Source organism: Epinephelus fuscoguttatus, linkage group LG16 (genome assembly GCF_011397635.1).
Source record: "Epinephelus fuscoguttatus linkage group LG16, E.fuscoguttatus.final_Chr_v1".
Lineage (NCBI taxonomy): Eukaryota > Metazoa > Chordata > Actinopteri > Perciformes > Serranidae > Epinephelus > Epinephelus fuscoguttatus.
The window spans coordinates 19,348,380-19,361,687 of NC_064767.1; the positions used below are offsets into that span (position 1 = coordinate 19,348,380).

General features: G+C 40.7%; 2 protein-coding genes across 6 annotated transcripts in view; both read right to left on the minus strand.

Moving 5' to 3' along the window:
- Nucleotides 1-634: 634 nt before the first annotated feature.
- On the minus strand, nucleotides 635-3,740 carry ppifa (peptidylprolyl isomerase Fa). The gene is made up of 6 exons (XM_049599832.1): nucleotides 3,533-3,740; nucleotides 3,385-3,415; nucleotides 3,170-3,258; nucleotides 2,996-3,092; nucleotides 1,155-1,230; nucleotides 635-1,063 (listed from the first exon to the last, which is right to left on the minus strand). The coding sequence occupies exons 1-6, from the start codon at nucleotides 3,674-3,676 to the stop codon at nucleotides 928-930; spliced, it is 573 nt and encodes a 190-aa protein (XP_049455789.1). The 5' UTR covers nucleotides 3,677-3,740; the 3' UTR covers nucleotides 635-927.
- Nucleotides 3,741-9,756: 6,016 nt separating this feature from the next.
- zmiz1a (zinc finger, MIZ-type containing 1a) overlaps nucleotides 9,757-13,308 on the minus strand; it is a 121,322-nt gene continuing 117,770 nt past the window's right edge. For 4 of the 5 annotated variants that reach the window (XM_049599806.1, XM_049599807.1, XM_049599805.1 and 1 more), the window contains 3 exons: nucleotides 12,785-12,975; nucleotides 10,763-11,062; nucleotides 9,757-10,528 (listed from right to left, as the gene is read on the minus strand). In XM_049599806.1, the coding sequence (XP_049455763.1) occupies nucleotides 10,421-10,528; nucleotides 10,763-11,062; nucleotides 12,785-12,975 (599 nt within the window). In that variant the 3' untranslated portion in view covers nucleotides 9,757-10,420. The remainder of the gene's footprint in view (nucleotides 10,529-10,762; nucleotides 11,063-12,784; nucleotides 12,976-13,308) is intronic. The other variant, XM_049599808.1, reaches the window with a different exon arrangement.

Below are 13,308 nucleotides of genomic sequence, written 5' to 3' on the forward strand. Positions count from 1 at the left end.
TAAAACTAAACCAGAGGGTGGGGACCCAAATTATATCAAGTTTGTTACAACATCTCTTGCTCAAACACAGCTAGAGCTAAGAAGTCTCTATAGCAACAATGTAATCTGAGAATTCAAACAAACGGTGGAAGGTCAGCACGCATATGGTTTCATTTAGGGGCAAGAGCTGCTTTTTCACGTCGCTTCATTATTTACTTTCATAAAGTATTAGCTCGATAAGCAGCACCACCCAGTCTCTGGCTCTCAGACATGTCCTGGCCTCCTTTTCTCTGTCTCTCCTCCAGACGCTCTGCCTTTCAAATAAAGAGCCAGCGAAGGAAGAGCAGCCCACATACAAGCTAAAGACATTTTCAGGTTCCTTTATGGTTCCAGCGGATTAAATCAAATGCATTCACCGTGTCCGATGAAGCTGTAGCCCGCAGTTATATCATCTGTCAGCTGCACTCATGCGATATTTCAGCTCCACTGTAGGTGGATGTCACATGATGTCACATCCTGCTCTGATGGACAGGAAGTCGGTCGCACTGGAGAGCCGGCGTCTAAAAAAAGCAGCTGGATCACTTCCAGGAAGCTTTAAAAGCAGCAGGGTTGGTGGCACATGAGAGCAAATGTCCTGTACTGAGACCAGAGCTAGTAAAATCTGAAAACAGTCATTTTATTTGGCTGTAAATGGAAAGTAATTGCTCCATAAGAATATTTTACATAGTGGGTACCTTAGTGCTTGTACACAAAGGAGATGGCTCATGTTCAGATTTAGAAAAACTACATCTCTTCGAATATCATATCAACAGTAGAAATATCAGAGGGAAGAAGAGAATCACCCGAGACAGTCCCTCCTTGAAAGTGTCACTAACTCAGGATAAAACATAGACACCAAAGTGTTGCATGCCGAGTCATCCGACAGAAGTCCATGTGTCACCCTGAGTGTTATTTAGTCTCACCACAGTCAGTGATGACAATTTTCTTAATCACACCACCGTCATGCAAACCAAAGGATTCCATCTTGGTGACCACGTCCATACCTTCTTTCACCTGACCGAACACAACGTGTTTACCGTCAAGCCTGTCAAGAGAAGAGACAGGAAGTGACCTCAGCACCTGGTAAGTGAACTTGATGAGACTGTGAGCAGCAGAGCTGACTGCAAAGTATTTACCATTCAGTTTTCGTCGTACAGATGAAGAACTGGGAGCCGTTGGTGTTCGGACCTGAATTTGCCATTGAGAGTGTTCCTACAGAGAGCGAAAAGGCTTATGAGTAAATCAATTAAATGCCATGCAGTCAACAAGATGTTGACCTCCTTTTATCACTGACCCAGACTGGTGCACAAGAGAAGCCTGACTTGAGTCTGTGTCAAACTGGTGAAGGCCTGTTTGTCTGTTCTATAACTCAAATTGTCATAAAGCCATACTTTAAAAAGACGCACCAAGTAATCAGGATGTGGATTAAGTTGATTCAAGAAATAAGTTATTTTGATTGGTGCATGCTGACTCACTAAAAAGTAGGTCATTCACCTGGGGATTGCAAAATCTATACAACCAGTAGTTTGAGTGCTGCATGAAATTAGGCACTACCATCTAGTGGAGACAGGCAGCTACTGTTAGCCGGGGAGAGGCAGCTTTATCTATAGAGCAGGTTTCATACACCAGAAGAATTTGAACTGCTTTACAGAGCAATAATGTATAAAACATTATAAAGGACACAGATTAACAAATAAAGAGTAAGGAGGAATAAAAGAGGCGAGGGAAGTGACACACATTATAACAGAGCTGCAGTACAGTGACTTTATTTCAGATTAATCTGTTGATTTTATTAATTTTTTAATGACTAATCATTTAGTTTTTAAAATGACAGAAAATAGTGAGAAGTATCCCCACATTTCAGATACTGGAATCAGAGAACGCTTGGCATTTTTGCTAAATAGATTCCTGAAATCAAGAAATCAGTGTGTAGGATTTAGTGGGATGATTGGAGATTCCAACCAGCTGAAATGTCTCCTATGTGCAAAGTGTGAACTGCTGGTTAGGATTCCTTCAGTGTTCATTGTTTGGGAGGTTTTTACTGGGAGGACTTCTCTTCTTCATAACAAACGGACCAGGGGTCTCATTTCTCAACATTGCATACGCAAAAACAAGGCCTGAAAGAGGCATACGCCACTTCTCACGCAAAAATTGTGACCTATAAAAACAGACTTGATGGGAGAAACTTGGACCCATGCTTATGAACATTTTGGAGACAGAAAATTGGTGATGCAGATGGTGAAGTGGAAGCCTAATTGCAGAAATTGGCAAATATTTTGTGGCGAACACCATTTACATACATTTTTTGTACAGATCCTATGCACTGCACCAATGAGAATACGTAAATGTGATTAAAACCAGTTAAAAATACTAAATAAAGCAGTTTCACGTTCAGTGTTTCTTTGATGCTGTTGGGGTCATCGCACACCTGCTAATGTGTGCTCGCCTTCTTTCTCTAAAACCTTAGGATCATGAGGTTCAGGAAGATTTCACTGAATAAAACTTAATAAGCAGTTTTACATGAACAATCTGTGTTTTTCTGATGCTGTCCAGCTTGTAATGAAGAGGCTGTTAAGTACAGTGGCCGACATAAAAACATGAATGGCCCTATCTAAAGCCAGGGTTTGGTGTGTCCGTTCTAGGCTACTGTAGAAACACAGCATTGCAAAATGGTGGACACCATGGAAGAACTCCTGCTCCCTATGTAGATATAAACGGCTCATTCTATGGTAATAAATACATGCTGATTCTTAATTTTAGGTGATTATACATTTAAGAAAACATACTTCTTACATTATTTTAAATTTCTGCCGGTATATCCCCCTAAATCCTACACTCTGGACCTTTAATAATTCACTGTCAAAATTGTTGATTAATTTCCTGTCAAGCTGCTACTCAATTAGTTGACTAATGATGGCCTATAATGATGGCCTAGAATGCAAAGAGAGATATAGTAATCTAAGCTGTGGAGACGTACCTGGACCAGTGTGTTTTAATTTAAAGTTTTCATCATTGAATGTCTTCCCATATATAGACTTCCCTCCTGTGCCGTTGTGGTGGGTGAAGTCTCCCCCCTGTAAGAGAAAACACAGCACCAGACACACATGGCAACACTTTATTACACATGCACCATCTTCACTTTGAAACGTACCTGACACATGAACTCAGGTATGATCCTGTGAAACACAGAGCCCTTGAACCCAAAGCCAGCTTCACCGGTGCACAGGGCCCTGAAGTTTGCTGTGAATTTAAACCTCTTATTTATTATATAAATATTATAAAAAGTGTTTAAAAGCTGGTTGTTTGAATGATGAATTAAACAGATGTAACTCTTCAGATTCAGCAGCTAAGTTTATAAAAACATACCTGCAGTCTTTGGCACCACATCTGCATTCAGCTGTAGGATAAAACAAATCACATTCATGGATCAACACAGAGCTTTTATCTGTACAGGTGTGAGTGCTGTGAGACAGGCTGCAGGTGAGCTGAAGGCTAATGCTAACTAGCTAGCTACCTCAATAGTGATCCTTCCCAGAGGCTCACCGTCCGCCTCGATGTCCAGGAACACCACCGGGTTCTTGGCGGGACCGGAGGACAGCAGCCTGGCGGCGGCGATCCCCGGCCCGCTGTATTTGATACGGTTTTTTATTTGTAACATGGTCGCTGCTCAGCTGACAGGGTGAGGAGGACCTGCAGGCCATGGGTGCTTGTGCTGTTTACATGTGACGTCACGGGCTGACAGTCGGAACGCGCAGTGGTGAAACAGCGACACCGCGTGGAAGGTTCCGGAACAATAAAATGATAAAAATAACTTTATTTAGGTTGACACACAAAAAAAACTTCACACTAAGTCCACTTTATAAATGCTTTCTATTTTTTTTTTTTTAAATGTATGGCCATTTATCATATGACCAGTTTTACTTTTACTCTCCATGTCTCCATGACAACGGAGTAATTGCATCCACTCAGGAAGTCCAGGCAATGTGATTAAAGCTTCAGAAATACCAAGTAAGTGAACCTTAAATGATAATATTTATAATAATTCTCTTAAACTGCTGTTCCCAAGGTCAATATTGCACCTTTAACTTGATTTATGAACAAATTAAGCATTAAAATCTATAAAGGGGGGGGGGGGGGGGGCTTTACTAAATACCAGTTTCTGTCTTTAGTACATTTATATTTTGTCTACTAGGAAACACATTTCTTTAGCATTGCCTTTCTCTAACTATCACTCGCTGATACCTTGAGATCATGAAGTTCAGGAGGTTTTTACCAGGAGCCAAAGTATCCACAGAGGTGTCTTCCTCTTCAAATCAAACGGACAAGGTGATTGAAGCTGGTAAAAACACTGAATAGCGCAGTTTCACATTATAAACCTGTGTTTTCATAAAAATATAATGGCGTTATCTAGAGCCAGGGTTTGGTTTGTCCGTTCTAGGCTACTGTAGAAACATTGCCCTGCAACATGGTGGACACTGTGAATGAACTCCCGCTCCCTGTGTAGGTATAAACAGTTCATTCTAGGGTAACTAAAATGAAACGATTCTTAATTTTAGGTGATTATACAGTAAAGACAATATACTTATTATATTATATTCAATGTCTGCCAATATATCTCCCGAAATCCACTGAGAAAGGCCAGGAGATGTGGTTGACAGCTACTGAAATTCCAAGTGAACCGTATATGAGAATCATTCATTTAAACTGCTGTTTCCAAGGTCATTATTGCACCTTTAAGCCCAACTTTAACTTGATTTATGAACAATTTAAGTGTTGATGTCTATAAAGAATGGTTTGGCAAAGAATCCTACAGCATTAGCATTACCTTCAACTATTGTTGAACTATATGTTCTGGCGCTTTGCTGCCTCTTTTGTGTATTATTCATGTGACAGATCTTTTTCACAGCAGGCATTTTGACTTGTCATAGCAAGAGAAGCACAGGTGCATTTAATCACATTAACGATGGCTGCATTCCACTTTGGGGAGGTCCTGGCATTCTGCATGCTGAGTCACTGGCTGTGTGTTCCAATATTCATACTACCATACTATATAGTATGCCAAAAAAAGATTTAGTATGTCCCATAACATAGTGTGTGAAATGCAGTATGCCAAAAATACCAGAATGTTCTACTCAAGTTCTAGTCAAACAGTAATAATAGGAATATAGATTGTTTAAGGGAACAAACTAATCATAAATATTACAAACAAAAATGGGACATAACTATAAAAATAACTGCCAGAGAACTGTCACAAATCTAATATATTAGAATCTACAATCTGTGCAGTTAAAACTTTAAAGTTGAACTACACACATTTAAAAGTAACAACAGCTCTCCAGGTTGATCTCAGTCTCTTGAGAACTTGGTAAGTGGTGTTTGTTTTATCTCCAAGGTAACAGATATAAAAGCAAGAGGGTCAAAGTTCAGGGCATCATGTTATGAGAAAGTAGTATGTCCCGGTTGAGTGCATACTGCATGCAACAGTACATACTTCTGAAGGGCAGCTGCAGTACCTACTAAAAGTGTGTGATTTTGGACACACCCTGGAACAGCTTACTGGGACACTTACTGGAACTGAGCCATCGTTAATGTTGTCAGTTTCACCTGTGATTTTCCTGCTATGACAAGTCAAAGTGTCAGGTGATATTATTTATCTACTAAATTGTTAATATAGTTTCACAATAAAGATAAAATGACCATGCGGATGAGGCAGTAAATCAGCTGCTACTCTTATTAGGATGACTGATAACGATGCTTATCTCTGCCAGTCATATTTACATTTCAGGGAGTGGGTACTGAAGCGGAATATTCCATCCTGATTTGCACTGCTGTTTTCCTGCTACTCACAGTGATCAAATATATAATTTGAATAGTCATTTGACCAAAGGGGCCGTTCTGCTAAACCTTTGTGCCTTCATGTCTGTCCAGGCACAGCGTCGGTAACTGTTTGTCTGATGTTTTGTCAGCTTTATTATTCCTCTGTCCAGTTTAGCTTTGATGTTGCTTTGCTTGATTTTTAAAACTGCAAATGCATGATTCTTTTAAATATTTCTAACCACAGAGAGGTGTATTATCTTGTAGATATCAGTATTTTCAGCTGATGCTCCTAATTATTGACCATCATTAGGTGTTGCAAAGGTTGTAACCCAGAGGGAACTTTATCATCAGTATTATTAGTGACAGTAAATGATCTCAGGTACTCTAAAATAAAATATGAGTAAGAAAACTTTTGTTTGTCTGGAACACTTTAACCCCTTGAAACCTGGAGCAACATCACTTTTCTTGTGCAGCTTTCAGACACCTTTCGCAAGTATTTAAACCTTTGAACCCCGAGCACATCGGTGTGATTTCTTTCAAAAAATATGTGAAAAAAGACAAATGACAACCTTGGTAAAATATGTCCCACAAATTGGAAAAACATATAATAGTTTAAGAAAAAAAAAACTAGAAAACTAAAAACTATATTCATAATTATCATTATTATAAAAGTATGTTAGAGCATTATTCTAATTTTCCAGGTCATTTCCTTTTTTTATATTATTTTATTTTTTTAAAACTTTTTTTATTTTATTTTTTCTAATCTTATTTTTTTAACTCTACTTCTTTCTTTTTTTTAATTTTTTTTTTTTAAATTTAATTAATTTCTTGCTAATTTTGGGGGTCATTTCTTCTTTCTTTGTTCATTGCCTTCTTCCCATGTTTTTCAAGGAAATCAAGCCAATTTGCTCTGGTTTCAAAGGGTTAAGCTACTTTGATCATTTACAACCAATCTGTGACTCACCAGTTAATCAGAAAAAGCTGATTATTTGCTACAGTAATTGAGTTAATCTTCTTTCTTTCAGTATTTATTTCAGCCCAGGATAAACTTGCTGCTTTTCTACATTTCATAACGACCTTTTTACTAATAGCTTATGATTTAATAAATGATTAAAGTGGTGAAATGCAGCTTTTCACAGCGGACATTTTGATGTGGGAACACAGCACAGGTGTTACTGATAGCTAATTAATGATGCCAGCATGCACAAGGACCGTGAAACTGAAGCAGCCATAATTAATTTCATCATTTACACCTGTGTTTTCCTACTGTGTCAAAATGCCCTTAGTGAAAAAGGCCTGTTGGTTATTTTGTGCTATTTCAGCCTGTAAACACTATTAACATGTGTAATGATTTCAAATTATTGTAATTGTAAATTATAGTTTACTCCTGCAGGTGTTTTGTGGATTGTGTGGCACCTCTTTAATCTTTTTGCGGAATATGAAATAATCTGGTTTCACTTTGTATGTCAAAAGACGCAGAAGGCCATTAATTGTGTTTCATCTGAATACATATTTATTAGATAAATATTAGGATGTCACGTCATCTAACTACATACAGATTTGCAAGACTAAAAATCACAATGTTTTTCTGACCAGTTTAGAATATGAAATGATTGTACATAGAATGTACAAAACCAAAGAGACAACTGCCACCTGTTGTGCCAATCACTTCAGATTGTACCTTTATAGCATAATATTCGCCAAATTGCATAAAAATCATCAATTTGACAAAAGTGTTTTACAAACTGTGAATTTGGAAACAACCCTTAAGAGCCACCAAAAGCTCAACGTCTCCAAGTCCCAATTATACCTCAAAAGGTTTTAATAATTTTGTAGCACCTTTATAAAGTACACAGGTAATAGAGAAATACACAGAAGTTTAATATTACACAAAGGAAAAATGTCTCTTTTTTTCTCTCAGAGACCCCAACGTGGAGGGGCACATAAAGTATCTTCCATAAATGAACAGGCGTGGTTAGAGAGGTCTGCACAGACGCAATCAAACACAGACTCATTTTGCCAATTCAATGTCTGACAGGAGGATGCAAGCTTTACAAATTCTAAATACACTATGCACACTCCCCCTGGAGAAAATGAATACATTTCTGTTAACGTGTCTCTATTTGTCATTTACAGTATATACACGTAATCCCTTACATCCCAAACCCCGCCCCCAACCCTCTGCCACAACCTCCCCTTGTATGCAAATAGGAGCTCGTCTCCCCCAAAATCCATTTTACAATATTAATCGCATTCTCTTTTAAATCCTCAATTTCCAGCGTCTGCGATCAGACAGTACAATTTGTGTCGCTCAGATTACTAGACGTGATTTCGTGAAAGGTTGCAGTTACAGTTACACACTGTGTAGGGAAATAAAACATCCCAATGCGGCAGTGCATTGTCTTTAACAAACATAGAAACAAACACATACAACATCTGATCCTTCAACTGTGTCATATGCAGGTGATTTGATCAATTTCTGACGATCAGTAAAAGCCATATTTGGTTCTTCAAACATATTACAAATCTCAAATGGGGGGGACTCTTATCAGACAACATACAGTATATTTTAGATTCGTTGACTGTACTGCATAAAACTGTGTAAACCAAATTATACTTTAAAAAAAAACACTGGACAAAAAAATAACTTAAAACAATATAAAGTGTGATGAAAATACACAATTCCCACATTTTTGCTAGGTATGGTCATCAAAAGCTCGTTGACAGGACTCAAAACAGAGGACATTTTGCACATTCTCTCTTAAATAAAGAGGACGAGGTCACTTGTTCCAATAATATTAAATCACTTCTGGAGAAATTTGGACCTCTAAGCTGCTTAACAATCATTTCGACAGAAATTTTTTTAAAGCTGACCAATTCTTACACATAAAAAACTTAAAACTAGCCTGCTGAGCAATTTGAATATTCCTCTTCACTGATGAAAACACACAGGGTCTCGATACAAGGCCAGTGAGAGTGCATTTGGATCAATTGGATACAATATTGGACTGGTTATAAGGGATTCTGTGTGTGTTTGTGAGTGTGTGTGAGTGTGCGTATAGTCCTTGACACACATACAGTACCATGTAGTTGCCAGTAATAGATAGGTACAGTACTGTACAGTCACAAAGTATTCACAAAGGGTATATACAACAGCTCTGGAAACACTGTTGGATCATGCAGGATGTTTTTTTTCCCCAAAAAAGATGCAATTCAACAGTAACAAAACGACAAAAGGAAAGATCGGAGTAATCACACACAGACGTTTCTATATAAAACACAGTGATTTTAAAAACTTCTGTAGGATGTTGAAATCCTGCTCAGGCCCGACCCCCTTTTATAAAAACCATAGGACAACTTTGGTGATGTTTCTGATTAATGATGTGGGACAAAGATAAAACACATAAAAAAGGACGACAATTTAAAAAAGAAACTGATGAGTTTGAAATAATAAATATAAAGACGAGAGAAAATTATTTGATCAAGCACGTTTAGGCTGGACAAAGACAACAGGAGCCATTGGCACACATGCACTTGTGAACAAAATGGTGCTGAATTTGATGAGGAAGAGCGAAACATTTACAATAAATACACGAGAACGACCGGGCGGAGGAAAAGTAGAGACAGCTCTGCTTTATCTTTCTTTCATTCACTATTTTCCTTCCCTTCTCTCACAAACTTTCCCTCCCCCGCTGTCTTTCACATACGCTCGCAGGCAAACCAAAGAGGACACGTAAACATACACACATGTACATATATATACACACACCGACACACACACACACACACTACATTGCACAATGTGCGCTCGTTTCCTCTGTTGACACTCAAGGACATTTTAGCTCGTCCTTTCAGTGCTCTGATTCTGATGAGTTCCAGTTATTCAACTGTCACACACACACACACACACACACACACACAACACACACACACACACACACACACACACTGAGGAGTCTGAAGGGAGGTCAAAGGGGCATGGCGTGTGCCAAAGTTTTGGAAGAACACATTTCAAATAGGATAATAACACTCTTACAAGACATCTGTTGTTGTTTTTTTTTCACAAAAGGAAAATTATAATAAAAAAACAAACAAACAAACAAACAAAGCTACAACACTTTACCTCGAGCCCACAACGGCTCCCGTCTCCTCCGTGTTGTTTACACATGATGATTATAGCTGCACAGTTTTCAGTTTAAAAGTCACAAATATCATATATGTATATATATAATATCACTTTAGTGCCCGCCAACATGGCTGTAAATGGCGTGTTTCGAGTCAGAGGCGGTGGAACTGGTGCGTGGAATCTTTACACAAGGACAAAAAGGGGAGTGCAGTGGGGAAAAAAAGGGAGCGGCATTCCTGTGTTCTCCACTGAAATTCCCAAACAGGCGCCTCTTTACAGCTGTGCTCCCATGCCACACATCATCTCTTGATAGACCGTGTATGTGTGTGCGTGCGTGAGCATAGGAAGCCGCTTGAAGTATCGATAGGAGGTCGGTGAGGTGTCTGTGGACGGACAGTCAAACACGTCACGACTCCTGTAGGTGCAGGAGGGTTTTTTTTTTTTAGGGGAGGTGAGGGGCTAGTTGTTCTCAAAGAGGGAGAGAAGGTCGTCGTTGCTGTTGGCGGGGAGGTCAGGAGGGTCCAGGTATGACAGTAACTCATCTGGGTTGGCCAGCTCTGGAAGCAGCTGTGGAGAGAAGGCAGAGAGAGACCGTGAGTGGCGAAGCTGAGTGACTTGAGAACATGTTTATCTTTCTGACGCTGGGCAACTTTGAGTCATGCTCAAGTGTCTGTTGAAACTACGTAAACAAGCGTAAAGTAAAACACAAACAGAGCACACAGCAGAGAGATGAGAGCAGCTGCAGCAGACAATGTTAGCTGTTAACAGGAAGCTGAGGGTGCCCAGAGCTGGCACACTTACATCCAGGGAGGGTTCAGGCATATCCTGGGCTCCCTGACCCATCTGCCCATCTGAGGAGGGGTTAAAGTTCAGATCGCTGTGGGGGTGACTGTTCTGCCCAGGTTGCTGAGGCTGCGGCTGAGGCTGTTGCTGAGGCTGCGGCTGCGACTGGCGAGGCGGCTGCGATGGTTGCCCGCTGTGATGCAAGGGCTGCCCTGACTGGCCACTGTGATGTAAGGGCGGCCCTGATTGGCTGCCGGGGTGGGGAGACGCATGCAAGCTCTGCTGCATGGAGTTATGGGACTGATCGGGATGGGACATCTGCAGGTGCGAGAGGGGAGACAGAAAGCCAGAGAGGTGGAGAGTGAGAAAATAAGGAGGAAGACACAGAGAGTGTTAAGGAGGAAGAGGAGGAGGAGGAGGAGGGGGGGGGGGGGGGGTTGGGATGCGTGGGAGGAAAGAGAGGAAAAGCGAAATGAGTTCCAGCGTGAATAATATGGAACAGGCCCTCTAAATGGAAGCTGTGATCAGCAGACATGTGCAGCTGCAACATTATACGGCGACATGAGCATGTGAGCATGACTGAGCACACATGCTGGCTAGAGGCACAGGCTGCACCTTGTTCACCTAACAAATCTGAGCCTCTCTTTTCAGTACAGCACGGACTGTAGAGATATTCCTCTGCATACTAATGTGCATACAAATTATGCTACAGGACAAAATAACTTAGCAGAAGAGAAAAAGTCTGACCAGATTTAATCCTGATTTAAATTTAAAGGAACAGTGTGTAGGATTTAGTGGCATCTAGTGGCGAAGACGGCAAACTGCAGCCAACTGGAACTTCATGTGGTGAGCATGAACCCTCTTCAGATTTAGATTCCTTCAGTGTTCATTGTTCAGAAGGTTTTTACCTGGAGCTGAATTATCCGCAGAGGTCTTGTCTTCTCCAAAACAAATGGACCAGTTTTACATATAAAAAATAAGGGATTTGCCAACGCTGAATGGTCCTATATAGAGCAAGTGTTTGGTTTGTCTGTTCTGGGCTACTGTAGAAACACAGTGGTGCAACATGGCGATCTCTCTGGAGAAGGACTCGCTCCCTATGGAGATATTAACAGCTCATTTTAAAGCCCAGTTCAGACAAAAGATTTGCAACGAGACGGGTTGAAACAGGCAGCTACTTGCAATGTGGCATTCTGCAACGTTCTAAAACCTGCCAGTTCACACCAATGCAACCAGATGAGATGGTGTATCATCTCTATGCAACAACTCTCTGGACTTATATTCTGTTTTCCAGCTTTTCAGGATTATTTTGTGGCTGAATATAATTTGTAGCTTCTTAAAATATGAATGAGGATAGTGACAGTGAGGCACTGGCTACAGCTGCATTTGTAGTAGTGATGAAACAGCGAAAAACAGAAAGAAAGCGAGCATCAGATGGACTGTATTCATAATAAATATGCCACAAAAACATGAATAACCAGCGGCAATTAATCAGTCAATGAGAATGAGTGTGTTTGGGGGGCATAAGCACATACAGAGCAGCAGCGACCTACCGTCCGACACCGGCAGACCGTGAGGACGGAAACAGAGGCCTCGACAGGAGTACCTGTTGCCTGTTGCAGCAGGCGAACACGCCATCTGCTGTCATTTTTACTTGACCAGCGGGCTTCAATACAAGATGACTGGCTGTTGAAACAAGTGAAGTGCTTTATGCTCTAAAACCAGCCACCAGCGATTTGACCAGCTGAACTGCAGGTGACACCATAAGTCGGCTTGAGTCGAGCTCACACTGGCCAGAAAATGGTTTTGTCTCGTTGCGAATCATTGGTCTGAGCTGGGCTTAACGAAAACAGTTTTTATTTTCAGGTGATTATACACCGAGGAAAACACACTCATTATATTATATTCCATTTTTGCCAATATATCCCCCTAGATCCTACACACTGAACCTTTAAGACAACTAGATCCTGTCCCATAAACATGCTTCATAGGTAGACTGGCATGGGAACATAATCAGCCCTGAATGTCAGCCCTACTTACTGCATCATTCATGCCATGGGTCAGGGGCTTGTCCTGGGAGAGGAGACCACCAGGTCCATCTGGGGGGTGGGAGAGCTGTGGGCCATGGATGAAGTCATTCATCGGGGGACCTCCTCCACCTCCTCCGACTCCACCACCAGAGGGGTTGCCGTGAGAGAAGTCAAAGCTCCCTTGGCTGTGGTAAGTGTTGCCTTGAAGGACAAAATAAAAGCACTTTTGTCAAAAGGCTAACTGCAGTTTGGCCTTGCTGACTCGTCAAATGAATCCTTACTGTTGCAAAAGTTATCTTTTCAAAGTGGTTACATAAGGGGATACACACGATCCACTTTTTTCCCTGTTATGAAACATTTATCAGAGCAATGAGCTTACAATATTTTCAAACAGGTTCAGCACAAAACTCTCCTTGGGGCTGTTGCTTTGTTTAATGCACCAGAGACACATCAGTGGTTCCTGCTGTAAAGTGCAAAACAGCTCACTTTTCCAACAAATGAGCTGACTATCCTGTTATTTATCTACACAGTCTG

Coding starts and splice junctions, on each gene's coding strand:
- ppifa (XM_049599832.1), bottom strand. CDS start 3,676: ATGTTACAAATAAAAAACCGTATCAAATACAGCGGGCCGGGGATCGCC. Junction 1,231..2,995: donor ATTAAAACACACTGGTCCAG/GTACGTCTCCAC, acceptor CGCTCTCTGTAG/GAACACTCTCAATGGCAAAT. Junction 1,064..1,154: donor TGTACGACGAAAACTGAATG/GTAAATACTTTG, acceptor TTCTCTTGACAG/GCTTGACGGTAAACACGTTG.